This window comes from Lichenostomus cassidix, chromosome 3, assembly GCF_008360975.1.
Source record: "Lichenostomus cassidix isolate B80296 chromosome 3, HeHo_3.0, whole genome shotgun sequence".
In the NCBI taxonomy this organism is placed as follows: domain Eukaryota; kingdom Metazoa; phylum Chordata; class Aves; order Passeriformes; family Meliphagidae; genus Lichenostomus; species Lichenostomus cassidix.
The window spans coordinates 87,155,531-87,178,531 of NC_139483.1; the positions used below are offsets into that span (position 1 = coordinate 87,155,531).

At 37.0% G+C, this 23,001-nt stretch overlaps 1 protein-coding gene across 13 annotated transcripts in view; it reads left to right on the forward strand.

Annotated features, from left to right (window-relative positions):
- The window catches only part of KHDRBS2 (KH RNA binding domain containing, signal transduction associated 2), a 343,662-nt gene that overhangs the window by 153,691 nt on the left and 166,970 nt on the right, over nt 1-23,001 (forward strand). For all 13 annotated transcript variants that reach the window (XM_085056591.1, XM_085056581.1, XM_085056578.1 and 10 more), the window contains one exon: nt 5,152-5,298. In XM_085056591.1, coding sequence (XP_084912717.1) covers nt 5,152-5,298 — 147 coding nt within the window. The remainder of the gene's footprint in view (nt 1-5,151; nt 5,299-23,001) is intronic.

The window sequence follows — 23,001 nt, forward strand, 5'->3', positions numbered from 1 at the left end:
TGGTCAACTGGAAATTATAAAACACAGTAGGTATTTCAAAATACCTGCTGTCCTTATGAGGGTGCGGGTTATAGTGCCATGCATCACGTTGAGGGTGGGTGGACTTCAGCACTGTGTGACAGACGTTCTAAGGCAGCAAATGAGGATGAAGGAAGCCTGAAGCACATAGTATGAGGGGATCTGGGTTCTGTCATTCTTGAGAAATGAAGGGAATTGACATGCAGAATGGAGTGGAAGAGGATCAGGATGAGGGGCAGTTGTCTCTGGAAGGCGATGTGTGTTTCCTCTGCTGTGCTCAGCCCACACTGAAGTAAAACATTATTACCATGAACTAAATAAGGACCAGACTATGCACTTGAGGGTCAGTATCCCAAAGTCCAGGGAAGGTATTCCATTCCTTTTATAATGCAGAACTGATCAAGTCCCAGGTTTGCTGTTTTTCTACCCTAAGATCCAGTGCCTAAGACTTACCTGCATTTTGGTTGTTTTCAGGGTAGTTCTTTTCAGTAAATCAGGCTTTCGATGCGCATCACCTTTCACTGTGATTCATTTCATGTCTACGTGAGTAGGCCTAAGCAGTTGCCATTTCTGTGCTTGGGCTGTGAGGAAACAGCTTGGCTGCTGGGTGGACACTGGCCAAGGCTGTGCAACCTGAACAGGGTCTAGAAAACTGCTGGACATGATGTAGGGAATCGTAGAATGTAAAAAGCTATGAGAATCTGCCAAAAGTAATAGCACCATGGGGAATACCTTAACCTCAGAGGTGATTAAGGCAGAGTTATGTGAGAAACTAAGTCCACAGGTAATTGCACAGGTGCCTTAGAGGCCACTAGGGCCATTAGCACCCAGATAGCCTCGTAAAGAACACCATATTATGATGATCTCACCTATTCTGCCTTAATGTACCAGGGGCTGGAAAGTTTCATCATCCGTCTCAGTCCTTATCAGTGCTACCTGGGGTGTTCATTCGTTAGTGTTTTGGTTTAACTCAGAAGCACAGTTTAGCGGAGAGCCTCCTGATCATTCCCCACTCCCATTAATTAAAGAGAGCTGACTGAGCTCACAGAGGAGATTCACAGAACTGGATTCCTCTCCTGACATAATGACGAGAGGGAACTCATGGCAGTCTCAATATGAGATATAGAGTAAGCTCCCTTTTATTTCACCAAACGAGAGACTTATATACTGTTACAGATGTTACTAATTATAGTTACATACGTATCTGCAGTTTGTTCTCACACATTCAGGGATCCTCGTGGTGACTCCCTTATTCTTTCTCATAACACTTCTGACTCCCTATTCTTTCCCATGACATTCTTCTCACAGAACATTCTCAGGGAAACAAGCCACTGTAGCTTGTTAGGATTCTAAGGCCTGAGTATGCTGAGGCTTTGTTCAGGTTTATTTAGTTAGCATAAGTTTTGCTGGAAAACTGTGTTTTCCAACACTCTCCTACAACACTGAATGAAAGTTGGGCTCCAGGAAGATTCTCTGGCTGCTAATTGGAACTCATTTATTGCAACCAGACTATAACTAGCAGGAAGCAAAACCCACTGCTGTGCTACACAAGGGGCAGCAGTACTGCCATCCTAAACAGAAGCAGCATGGATATTGGGTCCACAGCACTGACCATTTGCTGCTTGCTAATAAAGATTTGCAAATGTGTTGTCCCACTTTATGTGCTCCTGGGAGAGCCTGTTGATCTGTACTCACTTGGAAAGCTGATTAGCTGCCAGGAGGTATCACCTGCCATATCAGTGTCTCCCCAAATGTGAGTCACGTCTGTTGTTTGCTTGTTACATGCCTGATACCTGACCAGTCATTCAGTCCCAAAATACTCAGGCATATTCACTGGCTCTGGGAAGCAGAGCTCAGTACAGTGCTCACAGGATCTCTGAGCTCTTACTCTTCCATAGTTTTCCTTAAGTTTCTTTGTATCCACACACACACTTGCAATAAAGACAGCATTATTGTGACATTTTACCCTATTATGGGGAGAGATACTGTGTGAAAATTCAGCCTTTAACTCCATGTGTTCCACAAGAAGAAACCTCATTAGGTATCCTCAGAAAGAGGTGTCTAGGACCTCACGACCCAACTCTGCAGTTTCTCACAGCTACAGAAATAAGTGCCGAGTAAGTGACAGAAAGCATGTGCTGAACTGAAGAGGCAGGTTATAAAATGATGTGTTTTAAGAAATCCTGAGTTTGTTCAGAAAATAAAAGAGAAACATAATTACTGTTGTTACCACTGAAGAAGCATATTCCTAACTTTCTGTAAGACAGGCCTGTGTTATAAAGTCATGTTACTCATGTCTTAGCTGTAAAAATACTCATCAAAATAATGAGCCAGACATTATTCTTTTGCTACATTTGAAAAAATGTCCAGTTTCTAATTTCTAAGTTTATTAGTAGTCTTTTCCTGGAAGATAACTCTGGGGGCTTTTTGGCTCCCCCCCCCAAAATCTAAAAAACAGTATGAAAGAAACTTCAAGCAGTCACTAGGATGTCATTTTATAACTATTAAAACTTAATTCTATTGAAATACTCCATGCTAAAATTTTCCAGAAGCAGTAATCAAATGTGTGATTTTTTTCCCAGAAAACTGAAAAATACTGAGTATCTAATGAGGGACTGTTATATTATGCTATGGTTCTAATGGACATTTCAATGAGTTTTCAGTGATAAACTAAAATGCCAAATACACTTGAACTGTAAAAATAAAAATACTGCAACAGTTGTGTTGCATATCTTAATTTTTAGGTTTCAGTTGAGAAAAATTATGTCAATTTTCAAATTAAAAAATAAAATAATCGATCATATTTATTGAGTTAGGATTTTATAATGATCTGCAAAATGTTGACTTAAGCAGAGCCAAACCTAGGGCTCTGGAGCTAAAGGATGTAGCCCTTGTGTATTCTCTAAAAAGTCAAAAAATTCTTCAGGCGGGATCTGCTAATGTAGACAAAAAGAGCTGTATATGTATTGATAGTAGCATAGCATCATGCAGATATTTTTGGTGGCTAGCAGTGGTTTAAATTAGTCAAGGCTAAAATAAGTGAAGTTAATGCAGAATTAAATAAACTAAAATTGTAAGAATTGTAATCTCATTACAATTTTTATATCTTAGCTAAATGTTCATAAACTATTATTTTAATAAATACTGAAAAGCTATAACTTCTTCACCATTTTCAAGCAAATTAGTTTTCTGGTTTTTCTGTGATATTGTTTTGTGTATATACATATTTTCTTCTAAATTACATTTCTCAAAATATTCTTGAAGACTGAGAGTTCAACTCATCATTTCTTTAACATTACTTATGGCTATCTTGTGTAGTAATGGCATAGATTTTTCATTATGTTGTCAGAGCCAGTGCCATTAACATGAACACTATTTTATGTCTTTGATTTTTATGGAGCAGTAACTACTATGAGTGTATTTCGCTTTTTTTTTTGCTATGTTAAAGCTCTGTGTAAGAAAGTGGACTGACACTTGTTATGATAGTTTTCAGAATATTATTCCAACATGACGTAGGATTATTAGGCTTATTTTATAGATAGAAAATTAGGACCAAAGATGGTTGAGCTGTATCTGGGTGAGGTGATTCACCATCTGAACTGGTGTTCACTGCATTGCATAGGTACCTGTATCAGGACTGGGACTGAAACTCAGATATCCCTGAGTACTGAGAGCAGCTCAGGGGCTCTCAGCACAAGAAGTACATGGACCTGTCAGAGTAAGTCCAGAGGAGGGCCATGGAGATGATCAGTTCTGGAGCCCTTTTGCTGTGAAGAGAATTTGGGTTGCTCAGTCTGGAACAGAGAAGGCTCCGGGTAGATTTATGGCAGCTTTCAAGTACAAAAGGAGGGCTGCAAGAAAGCCAGAGAGGGACTTCATAAAAAGGCACATAGTGATGGGACAAGGAGTAGTGGCTTTAAACTGAATGAGAGTAGGTTTAAGGTTAGATATCAGGAAAAGGTGATATTAGGAATTATTAGTGTGGTGAGACACTGGAGCTGTTTGACCAGAGAAGGTGGATGCCCCATCCCTGGAAGTGTTTAAGGCCAGGCTGGATCTTCCACTAGATCCTGAGCAACCAGATCTAGTGGAAGGTGTCCCTTTTCATGGCAGGGGTGCTGGAACTAGACAGTCTTTAAGGTCCCTTCACACCCAAACTGTCCTGTGATTCTGTGTCTCAAATAGAAGTCCTAGATGTATTAGTTTGAAAACAAAGCAGTGGGAGATCACAAGTCAGGATTAAAATTTAGTAGGAAAATTTAAAAAATAAGTGCAATAATATGAAGAAAAAACACTGGCAGAGTCAGATACAACCTGACACCCAGTTAGGGTGGTGGTAGCAGTCCAAATGGAGTAGTTCAGTTGAGGCAGTGATCCTGTGGAAGGTCTGGTCTCCTCCTGAAGGTCCAGTGGTAGCTCTTATCCTCTGGGAACCCAGTAGACAGGGCTGCCTGAGCCAGTTCCAAAGCCAGGTTATATCCAGGTGGGAATGCTTGGCTCCTCCCCCCTGGGTGGAGAATCTCACAATAGGATAAGTCCATGAGTCACAGGGTGGGTTCTTGATGGCCCATTGTCTGTTATCAGGGGTGAGTCATAGCAGGAGATAACAGCTAATGGCCCACAGCTGGTGGTAATAGAATACTGAATACATCTCAATTGTAACCTAGGACACTAGAGCATATTTCCCTTTGGTGTTACTAAAATGTACAGGCTGCTGATATTCACTGAAGAACCTAAAGACTTTACTAAACAATAGCATTTTTTAAAGTGTTCTAAGATGGTTAAATGCATCTTTATTTTATAGTCTTTTTTCTTAAGAGCTAAGATTCACATAGATTAATGCAGCTTTTCCATTATGGATTTAGTATGTCATACTTACTTCTGGAATATTTAGCATTTTTTTCACTGTGCTGATTAAAATCTGTTGTAGATGATAATTATGCTGGTTTTATCATTCAAACACTCAAAATTGATTTTTAAAGCTATAAGTTGTTTGAACTAGACTTTTATTTCTCAACAGATTTTAAAGTCTGCTTTTAGTATGTCCTTCTGTCATGTTATCTGTGAATGCTAAATCACTGCAAAATTAGTAGATTTCCAGTTCTAAAAACCAAATCCACCCTTTCTTCATAGGAGGAAGAACTAAGGAAAAGTGGAGAAGCCAAATACGCGCACTTGAGTGATGAGCTCCACGTATTAATTGAAGTGTTTGCTCCGCCTGGGGAGGCGTATTCTCGCATGAGTCATGCCTTAGAAGAAATTAAAAAATTCCTGGTTCCTGTAAGTCACTTGTAACATTCTTCTGTATCAGGTTATGGTTTTGTTGCACTGAGTTTGTTCCTTCTTTAAGCACTTTAGACTAAGGACAAAAAACCCTTCAGCCTGTTCTGTTAAACATCATCTTTTTCATCTTTCATTCCTTTGTCTCACAGAGATGCCAAACAGGCCATTAATTGTTACAGTTGATGCCCTGATGTATTTTCTAGGTGTTTATTATTTCCATTTGTCAATGGTTTTTGGTTTCCTTTCTTCGTTTCTGAAGGAGCTGGTAGATTACTTTTGTTTTTTTGATTGCAGACATTAGTCATTTGTATGAGAGTACACTTCCAAGATTTTTTAATATTTAAGTCTGTAAAAACATTTTAATACATGTAATAATTTATCTAAATACCTTGCTAATGAAGTTAATTAGTTTATTGTGGAGCAAACAGCATGAGCAAAACATTCCTAAGACATTTCTGTTCAGCTTATGACTCAGACTGCAGTTGAGCAGTCTTCCATCAGCTAGGAGTGCAGAAACATACTCTAAAACAGTGAACTTTTTGAATTTGATTTATATTAAATATGTCAGTTTCTGAAATATTTACCTTCGTGTCTATTGATTTTCCTCAAATTCTCTGAAATTTGGGGTTTTTTCACATTTATATATTAGTTTCATGATATTTTTATACTTAAATTTGTCTTAGAGTTGAAGCATATGCATACTAAATACTAAGTAAAGCAGTACTAGAATTGCATGAGTTGTTTTCTGAGGTCTATCCTGAGAGTTCTTAGTGCTCTAAAAATGTTCAGAACTTTGATCTCTTGAAAAAAATATGATGAGAGCTTGTTTCCATTTGTGATTTTAAAAATGAAGCATGGTAACTGTTCACATCTCTTGATAATAATGGAAGGATTCAAGGAGTACCTTTTTGTTATGAGAAATATGAAGCCATGATAAGACATGTTCATGTGAGGCATATGCATAATTGCATGGCAGAATTTTAATTCTTTACTTGGTGGGGGAAAAGGGGAATACGTTACAAGTGAAATACTGAAGTAGACTGTTTAAATGTTCAAATTTTTAAGAGCAAAGAAACTTTTCCTAAAGAACACTAACAAAATAACTTAAGATTGTTAAAAATAAGCATCTGGATATTTGTGTTAAATAAAAAAAGTTTTTTGGGATCAAGTGAATGCCCAGAAACAAGCTACATTTTAAACAAGTTAAATCTGTCTTTCTGATTCTTCCTTTGCATCCCCTTATTGTGCTTCCAGTTTGGGAACAGTGGTAATAAAATACCATTTAAAATTATTTGAAATAACTGTGAGACAAGGAAGCATTTTCTTTTTCATGATTTCTGGCTTTATGTTGAACATACAATACAAGGGACAAATTAGGTCAATATTGTAATGCTGGCAGCATATCATGGAATGATATTTTGGCTGCAAGGCAATGGTAAAGATCTGCCAAGCCATTACACTAGAAGAAAGTTTGTCATTAAGTAACATGTTCCTGAAAAGTCTGGAGTGTTATGGCTTAAAATTATAATTACAAACAGGGCCAATTACAAAGTTTGCCAGTCTTTGTCCTTTAGATAAACCTATTTCCAGTTGTTTGTGACTTCCTAAACATCAATTGGTTTCTGTAAGAGACTCCTGTTTAAAGTTATCTTAATATGTCCTTTTCAGTCTGAAAGAGAAGTACTGCATTCTAGCATGGTGCAATGATGATGGCACCTGGATTTTCAACATCCATCATGTATTCTGTTCAACGTGGGTGAAAAGGGAGAGAGAGTAGTGTGTTTTGGGAGTAGTATTAAAAGTCATTGTAAATATTCAGCATCTGTGCAAGCATATATTTTGTGTGACACATTATTTGTTTGTAAGGATTACATGTATTTTCCAGCACAAGTATAATAGCTACACTGGAGGAAATATAAAAACAGGTTGTTATGAGATTTTGAACGTGGTTGACAGTGGCAGTAAGACCATGTCATAGAAGGCCACCAAATTTATCAGGCACTATTTGCCCTCAGTAAAGACAAGTTAGCTGTCACCATTCACCTCATTTTCCATGTGTGTTTGCAAAGCTTCCAGGAGGATCTGTTCCATGATCTTTCTGACCTGAGGTGAGACTGAAAGAGCTGTAGTTTCCTGTGTCTTCCTTGTTTCTGTTTTTGAAAGTGGGGGTTACTTTTCCCCTTTTCCAGTCAGTGGGAGCTTCAGTGGACTGCCATGCTTTCTCAGAGATGGATAGTGGCTTAGCCACTTCGTCAGCCAGTTCCCCAGAATGAGCAGAGGCATCTCGTCAGGTCCCATGGACGTGTGCACCTTCAGGTTCCTTAGATGTTCTCAAATCTGATCCTCTCCTACAGTGGGCTCTTCATTCTCCCAGTTGCCACCTTTGCCTTCTGCAGCTTGGGCAGTGTGGCTGAAGCACTTGTCTGTGAAGACCAAGGCAAAGATGTTGTTGATTACCTCAGTGTCCTGGGTGTCCCGTTTTGTTCCGGAGAGGGCCCACATTTTCCCTGGTCTCCCCTTTATCACTGATGTACTTTTCCTGTTGCCCTTGACATCTCTGGTCAGTTTTAATTCTGTCAGGGCTATAGCTTTCCTAACCTGATCCCTGACTGCTTGGACAATTTCTGTATTCCTCCCAGGTTATCTGTTCTTGTGTCCACCCTCTTGGTTTCCTTTTCGAGTTTGTCCAGGAGCTCCTTGTGCATCCATGTAAGCCTGTTGTCATTTTTGACTCAGTTCCTTTTCACTGTGATGCTCACTCCTGAGCTTGGCAGAGGTGATCCTTGAACATTAACCAGTTTTTGTGTGCCGCTCTTCCCTCCAGGGAATAATAATCAACTCCAAAAAAGTAACAATTGTGCTTTATGACTTGTTTGTTAATTTTATCCCCTCTGCTTCATTTCAGATTTACAAAGCAATTATTAACTGACTGGTTGCAACATGTTTCAAGAGTTTTGTGCTCAAAAAGATTGCACTAGATAATTTCTTTTTTGCTCCCCATTTACAGCATCTCTTGAATTTGTTTTATGATGTTTTGTTGTTTATAAGACCTAATTTATTGCAGCAATGAATATTGGAATTGCATGACAGGGATAAAAACAGTAGAATATAACAGTTTTATTTATAATGAATCAAGGATGTAATAAACTATTCAAATGAGTTTTCACATTACTTATGAATTTTGTGAAGATTATATGAAATGTTGCCCTCAGAAATTACACTGATCATGTCAGTGAAATGGAATAATGTTTTTATACCTTATTCAGAAGTTTTAATGAGACTGAATTTTAAGATAAATGCCCAGAAAACACAATGAAAGTAGAAAAATGTAGAACAGGATTGAGAAAAAAAAATTGAACATTTATTAACTGAAGCAAAGTTTCCATGAACAACTGCTTTTGATTTAAATATGATTACCTCATTTTCACCTTCAACCTTACCCAATAACAGGTATCCATATTTTTACTTGTGAAGATTTACTTCCAAGTCAGAGTTAGAAACCACCATTGGCACTGTCTGTCCCACAAGTTAGAACATTTCCAAGCTGCAGCTTGGTGTCAGGTGGTGCTTTTGGCTGCCTCCAGCAGGCGTTTCAGTGCATGATTGAGCCCCAGTGTCTGCAGCCCTTGGTAGTTCTCCAGCTGACACATTTTCAAAGCCAAGCTGCTTCATTTGCTGTCTGCTGCTTCCATTTTGCAAATGGCTTGAGGTCTGTGTGGGAGCTGCCAGCAGGACATTGCTAGCTGGTTGATAAGATTTATTTTTAACTGACTTTGCTAGTTCTTTGGTAGGTTTTATGCAAAATTAAGGCTTTTGGGGGTGACATATCCAATTACTAGCTAGATACTGTGCTCCATTTTGGTTTGATGTTTCCTCAGTATGCAAATTGGAATTGAAATATGACAGATCAAAAGACCCTTGATTAAGTAAATAGGATTAATCTCAGAGTTTTGGAACACAACTGCCAGTTCCTTTGTTTTTCTGTCAGCCTAGCAAAAATGGAAACCAAAATGTGTTCTCCCAAGTCAACGTTTTACATTAAAGATCACATTTGGGACTTATGCTAGCATAATGGAAATCATCCAGTGTTAGCTATGTGAAAAGTACAAATAGTAGAGATGCTCAGGAGGAGAATGTGTTTTGCAGATTCACCTGTGTGGCCAACACAGATTTGATAAAACCCATAGTTATCTGGCAGCCAAGTACTTCTGATCCTAAACTGCCAGGGACCTGGGTCTGGGTGAGGAGCCTAAAGCTGATGTTAGATCACAGTGCCTCTGAGCGGGATGTAGGGTCAACAAATTAAAAGGGGAGACTGGGGAGCAGGGGGAGGGGAGGAGAGCTTAGAAGCTTTTCAAGCTTTAAAATCTGTTGATTTTTAAAGTTTGTAGCTATTAAATGCAGTCAAGTTTTTTCACTCTTAATGACCAGTGAAATTCTACATCACTGGTTAGATAGGGTTATATAATTTTGATTGACATCCAAACATACAAAATACGTTTTCCAAACCAGCTCCTATTTCCATGTAATAAGCAGCTATACTGTCTTATGGAGTTCTGTGCTTTCTAACACATGCAAAATCTTTTTCTGATTCACATTTTTATCCCTTCAAGCAAAGCGTTTTTATTTGACATGGTTAGCATCCCCTGGGAGAATGAGGGAAGCAGATACTGATCATTCATTTTACGTATGAGTGCTCTGTAATAGGGAGCTATTATGTAGAGGGCAGATTGCAGCTGCTGTGACATGACCACTTTAAAAAGATTGTTTACAACTGTGCGGTCAGATGATCAGGAATTGAACCAATTACCACTTTAAAAGCTGCTGTTCAACATATTTGCATACATTATCCTAGCCAGTTGTATCTGCTTTAAATTGAGGCATATTGGCACTCAAGGGCTCAGAATAAACACATGGTCATGTTGTTTTTAATTCAGGCTACAGTGTCTTCCAGACTTCCTTGTAGGTGCCTAAATATCTTACTGACTGTTTACCTTCAATGCTTTTATCTCACCTTGCTCCTTACCATTGATTAAAATAATTTTCTTACCAATCATTACGAAACATGAAGTGTTCTCACTGATCCAGCTAATTAAAGATGAAAAATCACTACGGAAGAAGAGCCTTTCAGTGAAATAAAAATTTACTAATGTCACACTAGAAGTTATTTATACCAGAACTGTTTGTGAGAAAATTAGGATTTATAGGAGATTAAAAACGAACTTTGAGGCCATTTTTTTTCAGTGGGAGCAATTAAAACATCTTAAAGTAGGGTTTAGTCCCTTGAAAGTCTTTCTCAGTCTAATATTACAAAATAAATTCTTTTACCTCAAACATGTATTTACTGTATAGATAGGAAGTCATATATAGTACAGCCCAAAGTTACAGATAATCTGTGTACATACAGCACACAATAATGATTTTATTAGTTTTAGGCATATGACATTTGTTTTGCACATTTTTTATTATCCATCTGAATTTCTTCTGTGCTACAGTATAATATGAAATCTCTATTTACATGCCATTTCGTATTCCATGGTTTTATAATCCGATGTTTGTTTCTAAATAAGCAATAGTGTGGGTGGGAGGATGCCAGCCTTTTTTTCCTCTTTCAAAGAACCTCGACAGGCAAAATGTTTCCCTAAATATGACACTGAGCAGCAGCACAGCTGCATCTCCAAAATACATCTTTTATGCCTGTCAGAGTAAATAATTTACACTTGCACATTCTGCAAAAATACTTGCAGTAATAAATAATTAGTACAGTAATTATTTAAAAACTGTGCTAAGGAAAAAATTTTGGCAACTGTTTTAGCTTTGCTGGATTCTGTTTTTCCCAGTGTGTAACATCTCTGGCAATTTCATACACAAGTTTTGATAATCCAAGAAATAAAATTTAGAGATTCTGTCAAGGCCTAAAATGTCATAGCAGTTTACCTCTTCAAGGCTTTTTTTTCCTAAACGTTGCTTAACAAATCAAATTATGATGAATACATTCAAATATTGGTGTACTCAAGAGAGTCATCACAACTTGTGGACTGTGGTTCCTGACTTTTCATAGATGCTGGAGTTTTTCCTAAAAACTATATTGGGTGATTGAGCAGCAGCACTTGAGTTGTTTAAATCACTTATTTTAAGTTTTATGAAAATAGTCCTAAATCTTTTTCTCAAAGTGAACATTTAGGGGTGGAGATGTACACTAAAATAGCCTTTTCAATTGAAAATTAAACTCCATTGTTTTTCAACTGATGATTTTTATATACTTATTGATATACAGTATAGACTACTGGTTCTTTCTGCTGTAAAGCTATAAAATGGATAGCAATACAAAGAGCACATAATTCCTCAAATGTCTTTTTATTTGTGTCATGCAGAGTGGGTCATCTGTTGACATGCCAGACTAAGTATCTTTTTTCTAGGCTTAGCTCTCCAGCTGCTTCAAGGCGACACAGATCCTTTGCTGCCTCTTGTGTACTTTAAGGGTTGACACTCCCACTCTGAGTGGATTAAGACCTCTTTGGATATTCCAAGACTTATTCAGTCTCTGAAAGCAGTTCCTTGGTGATCTCTTTCTGACACACAAAGGAGTCAATATAAAAGGCGTAGCCTTACTGGCAGAGCCAGCCCTTTCAGATCAACCAGAAACACGAACCTGAGCAGGGATTTCACACTGACCATTAATCTGAGCATGCAGTTGAGATGTGGCTGTAGTGTAAAGAAATGTTTACAACTTACTTGGTGAGTTTACTTGGTGAGTCTGTATTCATAAGCAATTTTAGGCTTGCTTTGCTGCTTCTTCTTCCTAGGGTGGATTTTCACCAGTGGCGGATCAGAAGAAATTATTTGGGTGCAGGTGATAAAATTAATGCGGAAAAATTGATTCCCACAGTATTGCTACTGGTTTTTTAATTGCTGATCTGTAATATGTAGGAAGAAGTTGGCTATGGTATTGCACCTTAGGCTGTTCACCTCAGCGAGACCTCCAGACCCTCCTGCACATGTGGCATTTCATTTAAGAGCTCTGTGTGGGAGTACAAATTTGGCCAAACAATGCAACAATAAAGGTTGGTTGTTTGACCCAGTGAAGAGGTTGCAGCGTTATGGCTTGAAAATAAAATTCCATGTGGATCCATATAAAAGTAGGCATAGAAGGTGTATCTAAAATAATTGATTTTCATGCAAAGAATTACTTTGTGAAATGTAATTTTTAAAAAAAAATGTAAAAAAAGTGCAAGATGTTGTTATATGTTTCCATCACATATACTAGTATCTTTTTTCCCCCCAGACATCAATATGAGGAAAGAAAAGGACAATATTTGGTTATAGAAACAAGACTGAAAGCAAGAAGAGTTACTTATTTTGATTCTTTCAAGGAATTGCTTATTGTCTTAACCAGGGTTACTTTAAATTGCTGGTTACCTACCTCTGTTTAACATATATCAGCAAAATAACAACTGGATTTTTGAGGTTTAATTCATTTGTGAAGGTACACTTAAAAAAAAAACCTTTTCATGCTGTCATTCACATTGAAAACAATACTTTAGATCCTACCGTGTGTTGGGGTTTGTTTTGATTGTCTTAATTTTTAAAATCAAAGAAAGATAGAAGATTTTGGTGGTAAACCTTATATATATTATTTTTTAATGTAACAAAAGTCAGTATAGTCAATTCTGAGGATACTGAGTTATGGTCACCTCGGAAAGCATGAAAGAAAAAGCAAAAATGCAGTTGTGTTCTTTCAGCTCCCAGCAGTCAAAAATTTAATCTTTTCAAGGCTGCATTCAAGGCCATATTGCCTTATACCCTGTGGTAGCTTTTACTTCTCTTGCCTGAGTTTGTCAGAGGCTTTTTTTGAACCTTAGGTAAGCTTCTGGCCTCAGAAAAACTTCAAATTGCAATGAGTTTGACAGTTCAGTTATGCACCAAGTGTGAAAACAGAAATAAAACCCCAAATCCCACTTCCTCTTGTTTGTTTTAAAGCAGTTGCTTAACAGTTAGTGAGTGCCCTTATCTTCATGCATGATTAAAAGCAGAGGATAATTTCACACCAGTCCTCACTCTTACATTGCTGTGGATTTCTTTCTTTTCTATCCCCCAGACAGGGGCAGAGCCCCCAGAGAAGCAGAGGTAGATCTGGTTTTCCATTACATACTTCTTTCATCTTTCTCTCTCTTCCTTAGCTTACCTCTTTTATTTTTCTGTTGAGATAAGATGGCCAGGATGGCACACAGTAGCTCATCTTTTTAGTCAAGAAACAGTCCAATAATGGAATGGATCTTCTGTTGTTTTGTGGTTTAGTGTCAGGGCTTTTTCTATTTAGTGTCAGGGCTGGTTTAGTGTCAGGGCTATTTACCATCTTTCTTGCTTGTGCTGATTTGATGTTTTTTGAATGGCATTTTTAAAAAATCCAGGGTATCTTTGTTGAATGATAATAAGTAATTAAGAGCTATTTACTTTAAATATTTTGGTGTTTATCAATACTTCAGTTTAATTATTTTCATAGCATTGCTTTGCATTTATCATCACTCATTTTTTTTCTGCTGGTTTTATTTCTAGTAATAGAGTTTAATGAGACCTTTCAGCAATTCTTCGCAATAACCTTTAGATTTTATTGCTTTGAATAATTTAATGGAAAAACTATCACTTCACTGTTCAAAATCTTTAATAAAATTTATAAATATGATGAGCAGACTGGATTTTTTAATCACTCAACAAGCTCTTCCCCTCAGAAAATAAAAAAATATAAAACTCCAAGTATTTTTAATATTTTTTCTACCGTAACCAAGTGAGAAGTATTAATCAACAAGTTGGTCTGTTTTAACATTTGACAACTTTAGGTGTGGCTGATGAGAATTTTGATCTCCATGGATGGAGATGTTTGAAAATGGATTTCTCATTTGCACTGTGCCAAGCCATGTGGCAAACTTGTTTAGAAATAATCTTCATGAAGGATAAAGATACATTCATCCACAGAATGGACTTCTGCAAGATAGAGAGCGTTGCCTGTATATATTCAGCATGTGCAAACATGAGGTTTTAGGAAGTAAAGGATATATATTTGTATATATTCCTAATGCTTTGAAAGGTTTTAAGTCTGCTAATGGCAAGGAGTAATAGGACAAAAATTCATTGGCATGAGAGATTCTTAAAAGAAAAAATCAAGTTGAGAAGAAAAGATTGGTGACTGACTTTGAAAATAGCTTTTGACATTAAAAAAACCCCAACTTAAGTTTCGTATTGTTTTGGTCCAACCTAAGTGATGAAGGGATGGCAAAAACATATGAATAATGACTGTGTAAAAATCAGGGAAGATTCAAAAGTCAGATTAATGGCAATCAAGTTTATAAAATAAAAAAATCCGTATTTAATCAAATATATGGCAAGGAAATATTTGGCAGCCATGACATTTGAACTCTCTCCTTTAGACATGCTAGAGCAAAGTTTGTGTCTGTTGGGCACCAACTCAACTACTGCATTATTTTCGTGTTGGTGTAACTTGTGAATGACCCAGTGAGTACCAACACAGTTGCACCACTGTTGAAAATCAGAGTTTTTACATCCAGATTGGAGGAAGTGAGAAATTCTTGAAAGCAGACAAGATCAGCAGGATCTGTGTCTATTTCTGATTAAGGTACATGCTTAACGTGTCTGTTTATAATGGGTACTTACGACAGAGTTAAGCCTGAGCAGGTCAGTACAAGAAGGAACTGAAAACAATGGAAAAGTCCTTATTTTTCAGAATTTTCCTTTTGATTGTAAATTTACTTTTATAAACCATTAAAATTCAAAAATAAGGCACTGAACAGTAGTTAAACCTGGGCTCTAAGATTCTGATTAGACATGATGAATAGACTTACACTGTCCAAGAGTTGTCAGTGGAATAACTGTCAAAAAAACATAGGCAAAACTTGGTTTTTTTTCCCAGCCAATATGTGATTCAAAAGGTCGTGGAGAACTTTGCATAGAAAAAGAAAAAAAGACACTTTTAGAGTAATATTTGATAGCTGCTTGTTATTTTCATTATTTGCTTTACATTTTTACTGCTTTTGAGGAAGAGAACAAATCACACCTTGTTCTAAAAACATATTCCTGAGTTGTTTTAATCTAGTCATGAGTGCCTAGCCTGTAGGATTTCCTTAGGTGCCAAACACACATATGGGCCACCGAGTTAAAACAGACAGAGAAAAGCAACCAAGAGCTGTAAAATAGCTGTAGTTACAGTGGGTTTGGGAAACCAGATCTATTATCTCAGAAAGGCCAAGAGAATTCCCTCAATGTCAAAAAGGGGAATCCCATGTGTCACATCATGGCAAATCACAGGATAAACAACTGTTATCTCTACCCAGTCATTACCCTTAAACTGATCAGTAAAAAATCAGTGAAAGAAACCAATGCTAAATTAAACATTTTGCTCTGATTGGGATTGAGATTTCTTTTGTCTATAAACACATCAGAAAGACAGATTGTACCTTGGCTATTGGCTGGTCTACACTTGTATTTTCCTTTGAGAAGCACTTAATAGATTTATGTCAGTCTGTAAAACAAGCTGCATCTGGAGCAGGAGCTTGCATACCAAATTGAAGGCAGGAGCAGTTAAAGACAGAGGTGATACAAAGCTCTGAAAAAATATTTGTGCAATGGGAATGGTGACAGTCTGCTTGACTACCACATACTGTGTGGTACAGTGGGTGATTCATGTCATACAAGGGGATGAGTCCCTGATATGCTATTGCATATCTGCACAAGAATGTGATTTTACCATCTCCTTCTGTCTCCCTAACAGTGTGAATATGTTGCAGTATGTTTAAAAGGTCTTTAATTTGGTTAATCAGTCTTCACTCAGAGCTCAGCTTTTTGCATGGTCAAAAATCATACTTCCTGCTGGATTGCAAAAGCCTGGTTTTTTGTAGTGCAATCATGTATTGCAATGTCACTTAAAAAAATAATTTATTCTGTGTCGCATTTCAAACTGAATCATATCCTTAGTATTAAAATGGGGAACAAACAAAATCTGAATGTATCGCATTTTCTGCCAAACCCTGGTCTGTTTTTATTTAAATTACTGTATCCAGCCATAGTTGAAGGCTATAGATATGGTTTATCAATTAAATCTCAAGTTGTACTTCAGCTCTTTAATCAGATCTGAGCTAGAAGTGATTTTATGTAGTTTAAGGCCAGCAGGAGCAGAGAATCTACATTGATTTTATGTATATTACTGTGTATTATTGTAGTGTATGTTTTGAGTTTCATATAATGATACGTATCTCTGTACTTACTAGAAAATATATTGCCATAATATAGTGTGGTCTGTTATTCTATAATGTTGGCCTGTTAGATTTCTTCCAGCTACCCTTACTGAGACCAGCAGATTTAGTTATGCATCCTGCTCTTAGGTTATCCAGCTGTTTTGCACAAGGGCTCTGATACTGCCTGGCATGCACAGCAGGTGAGGAAAACTACCTGAATGAGCAGCTGAGAACTTTTATTTGTGGAAAAATCGATATTTCCAACCAGTATGATCAGAGACTGTCAATCAGGAAGGGAGGAAATCCCTCTTTGTTACTGAACCTGGCAAGTTTCCTGCTGTGTGCAGGGATAAAGCATTATGTGATGCAGCTGAGAGGTTTTTCTCCATGGCATAAACTGACCGGTATACTGTCTCTTGTGGCTCACAAGTATTTCTAGGAAAAATAGTTACGAGGATAGGAAAGAATGAATCTACTCATTCATTTATTGTATTGTATTGGGGTCAGAAAAGTTTCTTGACCCTTCTAAGTGACTTACACATATCTTCTTTAGGTATGTATGGAGCATGATGGAATAATCTGGGCAGTTCTGTATCCCCAGAACTTGCAAAGAGAAAATCAAGAGATAACTTGTAAATTCATGGATTCTGAAAATGGGAACTTTGACTATTTCCTTCAAGTCACAGCCCAGCACAGGCAGTAGTATTTCTCCTAAAAATTGTACTAAATGTATTTTTCAGAAAGATATCAAATCTCAGTTCAAGTGTTCCAGATGATCTGTAGTTCATTATCTGCCTCCTTAGCTTTAGTTATCCTCACTGGTAGGAACTTTTGTTTGTTTTCTGAGCTGGTGTTTTTTGCTCCTGTATTCAGGATTTAGTCAGTAGTTCTGTGTCTTTTCCACATTAACAGCATCTCCTCTTCTTTCCAGCTAGTGGTTCTACCTTTGGATCTCCAGAGAGAAAGTTTCAAAGAAATCAGATGTTTCCTCAAAAATGTTCTTCAGTAAACAGAATGTTGTTATTAAGCCTCATTTCACAAGACTTTTTTTCTTTTTCTATTTGACTGCCCTGTCATGTCAACTCTTCATCCTGACCCTGTAGTCAGAAGAGCCACATAGATTTGTGACAGTAATTTAGCTTTCTCAGTTTTACCACCCACTAGTTTTAAAAGCAGTACAAGAAAAAAAAAGGGATTTGATATAATTTTCCAAATAATTTAGTAATAAGATTTAATATTGTTGAGCCAGGAAGCATTTTCTGAGGTCATTGCTCTGTATTTTGATTTCCCTCAAAAAACCCTCCAAAAAACTGTAAACCTCCACAATATCAATTTGCAAATCATTCCGTGTAATTCCTGGTGACTTAATATAGGGTTTAAATCTAGACATCAACTGATAAAAAGCTCAGGTGAGGTGCCTGATCTGGAAATGATAACTTACAGCAGAAACAGTCTCATGTCCTGTTCTATTAGAGATGAAAATGTTCTATCCACATCAGGTGGGATAAGTAACACCTCTATTTTCAATGCAAATACAGAACCAGGACATGAGTTAAATGTCTGTCTCACTGTTTTCCATAACAGTCTTTACAATTTCATCTAGAAACATAACTCTGGCCTCCTTTTTGGAATGGGGTGGAGGAGAATTGCAAGGAGTAATCATATTGTATTTTGATGTGCCTGGATGTTGCCCTTAATTGTACCAATCACTCTCATTTCTCTGATGTGTTTCGCTTCCATTATCAGTCAGTCACCCACATTAAAAAAATATTTGTATATCTTTCTTACTGTCAATTTTACATTGTTTTTGTTCAGAAAGAGGCATTTAACCTAAATATCTTATTGCCCATTGCAACCCAAATCTTTGGCATTTGGGTTATGAGGGTAGCCTGTAGGGTGCCCTTCAACAGCAATTACAATGCAATGGCCTCTTTTAGCAACAGTATAGTTTTGTTGCAGTTACATGATATGATATCTAGCAGATATTCCCAAGACAAAGTCAGTCCCATTATATTTTCTTCCTATATAGTAAGAGCAGAAGGAATATTTTGTTTTCTTGCACAGATGAAGTGGTCTGTAACACATGCACACCAGTACTCCATCCTTTGCCTGAATAAAACTCTAATTCCTGTTATCCAAGAACCTGAATTTACTCTTGTGAACATTGTCCTTGCAGTAAATTATCATCAATTATTATCTCCTCTTCCCCCATTAAATAGCACTTAAAAAAGGATCTTTCTTGCCCTTTTTTTTTTTGGATACCTTTAAATACTGTCTGCCAGTTGCTAGATCTCACCAGTGAGTTCTCTCTTAGATCATCTAAACTGGTGTTTGTCCTATCTGTAGATGAGACCACATATAAAGGAGAAAAGAATGGAGAAAATAAAAATAAAGCAGAATATGAAAGTTAAAGAAAACCAAGGGGAATAAATTATGAAAATTAAATTAATTTAAATGATTAAGAAAAAATTATTAGTAGCTGTAGAAAGATACTATCTGTGTTTGTAGCATCTATGAGAAATGTAGATGCCTTGAATTTTGTTTACATTTTCAGGAAAAGTAGCTTTGAAATGAAGATTACCATAAATATTTCTATTATTTTAGATACAAAAAATTAGTTCCAAAGTGTATGAGAAAACAATTTTTATATTGTTTATATTTTTCATTTTAAGTGTGAAGCATTTTCTAGGGGGACATATGCAGTAACTGGTAAATACCATATAAAAATTACACATTACCATTAATATGTTGATGTGCATGTTCTTTATTTCAAAGAGAAATTACGATTAATTATTACACCATGCTCACACCTTTGATAAAATATTAATAGCTTTAATTTCACTGAGATTGACAGGCCAACTGGGGTTTGATTTCCCACTTGGTTTTTTGCTCAGTGCTATTAAAAATGCACAACACCTGCAAAGATACTGTGAGAAGAGCCATCATGACGATACCATCTTTTCATGCATGTTGGTTGAGAAATCACTGGCCCTAGCTATAAAATTCCCATACAAAAAAAGGAAAATAAACCCAACAAAAGCACACAGTAGTTGCCATATTTTCTTGGGGGAAGTCAGGGGTATTGGGAGAGAGTTAGAACTGCAGGGATGGTGAAGAGTCAGGAATAAGCACAGTTGGCAGAAAAGATCAAATACGCAGTAGAAAATATTGGATGACTCCAAGAAAAAGACACTAAATTGCATTTTTTATTTCTTTCCCTAGACATCAATATTAAATGGCTTTGGAGAGCAAGAGATGAGCTCTTATGAGTTAGTGTGCTTGACTTTGTCAGACTGCTGGGACTGCTTTAGCTGGGTCTCCTCCTAGGAATGACAGTTTGAATAAAAGGTCATTTCAGAGGTTCACTGATCATCATTTTTGTGGTTTTGTATGTATTTATTCTTGCCCAGACCTTCTATAGTATTCTTTTATTTTTACTTCTCAAACTAGAGTCTCACTGCATTTTTGCAACGGTAATTCTGATCTTTTTAGGTTGAGTCTGGGGAAAATAGGAAGAGAATTAGGCAATTCCAAGCAGTATTAACAGTTTAAAGCTACCTGGTGATACTTGTAGTTTGTGGGAAGAAAGTTAAACTGGAGAAGAGGGAGGATAACTAAATGACATTTTAACTTAGGATCATACCAAAATTTTTGTTGCAGTTGGTTAAGTGCTGAGTTCCACTGGGTACAAATTCCTCCAGTAATGGTGTTAACAGACTGAGACCATGGGGTTATGTTGCAGGGAAATACAAGACTTGCTTTCGTTTGTGTTGGATCTTTCCCGTGAGCTGTGTAAAGCAGAAGAGGTTTTCCAGCTTTATGTCTATGAATAAGAGATAAAGGTGTGTGTCCACAGGCACATATCATAGCACTGATAAACAGCCCAGAAGTCAGAGCTCTTTTACAATACTTTCTTCATGCTTTGAAGAGCTCTCACCATGCTCAGAGGGGCAGTCAACATTACAAAGAATAGATCTGCAGATGGAGACAAGATCCCCTGCAAGGCTTTAGATATCTTAGTGGAGAGTTAGATGCTTTAGTGGACAGTTACTTGTTGGATTAAAATCAGAGAAGTAATTTATTTTCCTCAAGGTTATGTTAAGAAAGATGGAGCTTGATATTGCTGTGACGCATGTATTTTAATAAAAAGCACTGCTTTTTGTTGTTACTTTAATAGGGTTTGCTTAAGTTTATTCTCCTTTTGTCAAATTGCTAGTTCAATTTAAACATTGTAAGGCCATAAATATAAATTACTGAACAACTGAACAGTCTCTTTTCCAGTTAGAAAGCTTGATTTGGAGATTATATCCTCAGGAAATACTGAGAGTGCTGCTAATGACATTTCATTTTCATGAAGTTTGTGTGCCTGGGGCTTGGAAAAGACTCCTATTTCCTCCCTCCCTGCAAAGAAATAAGGTACATTATAGGAAACCTGTCCCCACATACATGTCCCCCCAAACTCTGTAATAGTCTGTAATGAATCATTTAAAAAATATCTAGATCTTGAACTGTCAGAGCCAGGCAGTGGCATAGTAATACACTTGCTCAAATTGTAAGACTGCACTCACCAAAGGGATGTAGAAACAGCTCGTAGATGATGATTGGTCAGTACAGGATTGTCCAAATTAAACAAATGAATATTGTAAAAATAATATCTCCCTTCACAGACAGGGATGTGTACAGTTGTCGATATTGTAAGATTTTGTATCAGCACTGGGTTATTAGTGAATCAAATTAAAGATTATCTGTTTAACTAGAGTCTAACACTGATTAAATATTAAATATTTACTCTTAATGATTTCATTGCTTTCTTCAGTGTGATAAATGCACATTGTGGAGTATTAATTTTCAGATATTTCGTGGTTGTTTTGCCTTTTTCCTCTCTGGCTTTCCATTATTAGTTTCTAAGCTCCAGGAAAAGATGGAGTTTATGCTAATGCTTGTCTAACTTGCCATTAAGTCTTAATCTTTTTTAAAATAACTTTAAATAAAGCATTCTGCTATTATATAGTCAGGGGGAAATTATAAGAAATTTATTATTCACCTATTTTCTTAAAGAAATGTGGCTAATGCAGCTGCAACATCTATGTCTCAGACACTTTGAAATAAAAAAAAATTCAATTGAAGTAGTACAGATTATGAAGATGTCTTAAAGCTATATAAGAACTCATTTCTTGGTCAAGATACTCAAAATACTATTTTCCTCAAGGAAAAGCAAAACTTTAACTTTTTGAGATGAACACTGAAGTTTGTGCATTTTAGCTCTCCCAAATACCATCGTGTAGTGGTAGTAAATCCATCATGCTGCCTTATGAGCCAAATAGTCAAGGCACATGAGTCAGGCTAGCAGTACAGGAGTGTGCTGTGTAGGACAGGCGCCGGTGGCTGGGAGGGATCCAAAACACAGCAGCCAGTGTACTGAGAAAGGTGCTGAACAGGAAACTGGGACCAAGGGTCGGGGCTTTTATGAGGGAGTCAGCAAGACTGGATTTAGATAACTGTGAATGGTAAATCCAATTTTGTACTAGAAGTACTAGATTTTCTTCTTTTGCTGTTTTGTTTTTAGTTTTTCTGTTCTATTGTTGCTAGGGTTTTGGTGGTGGCGTTGTTGTTGTGGGGGTGGTTCTTTGGGATTTTTTGTTTTCCAATATTGGAATCCAATGGCTGAGAGAAACTTTGTCAATAAAGTATTTCAGCAACAAGGAAAAAAATCAGGTCTTTTATTTCCTCAGTTGGAGTTGAAACATATTTGGAGAAAATTTAGCACTTCCAATTTCCTTAAAAGTTCTGCAATGATGACCTCTTGAATAGAGTGAACTTCTGAGTGATGCTTAATGTATACATCGGGGCATTAAAGCCATTTTGGTTTACTGATTTTGGACAGGCACAGGTCTGTTGAGGAAAGAAAGGCTGTTATTAGCCTCTGAGCCTCACAGACCACTTAACTGCCTGCAGGCATACCAATTAAGTGGAATTATCATCCCAATTAACCATTGTCCCTTGCCAGTCAAAACTCATTTGGTTTAAATCAGCTTCCTAGGAAAAGTCGTAATTAACCAGATTTCCTAATTATCTCTGTCCTGATTAAGTGAAGTGTACTAGTACAGCCTTCATTAATGAAGGATTGTTTTCATTTTGTTACTTAAATAATTTTTAAAATTTTGGTTTATGGGTAGCACTCTTAGGTAACGAATGTCCAGATTTGTGGTTTTGTTCTAGTAGATGCAGACTTAAAAGTCAATTGAGCCACTGAAATAAGTAGTTTCTGCAGGACTGGCTAAAAAAGTGTTATTTATAAAGAAAAGCAACAAAGGTGTTTGTATGTCCTGTTTTGGGCTGAAGATTTCTTTGAAGTGTGATGCAGCCATGAGCCAGTACTTTGGTGAAATTTGCCATTGCTTCTAGATCTCAAAAGGTCTTTGCAGAGTCTCGTGAGCTGAGATGTGTCGCCAGT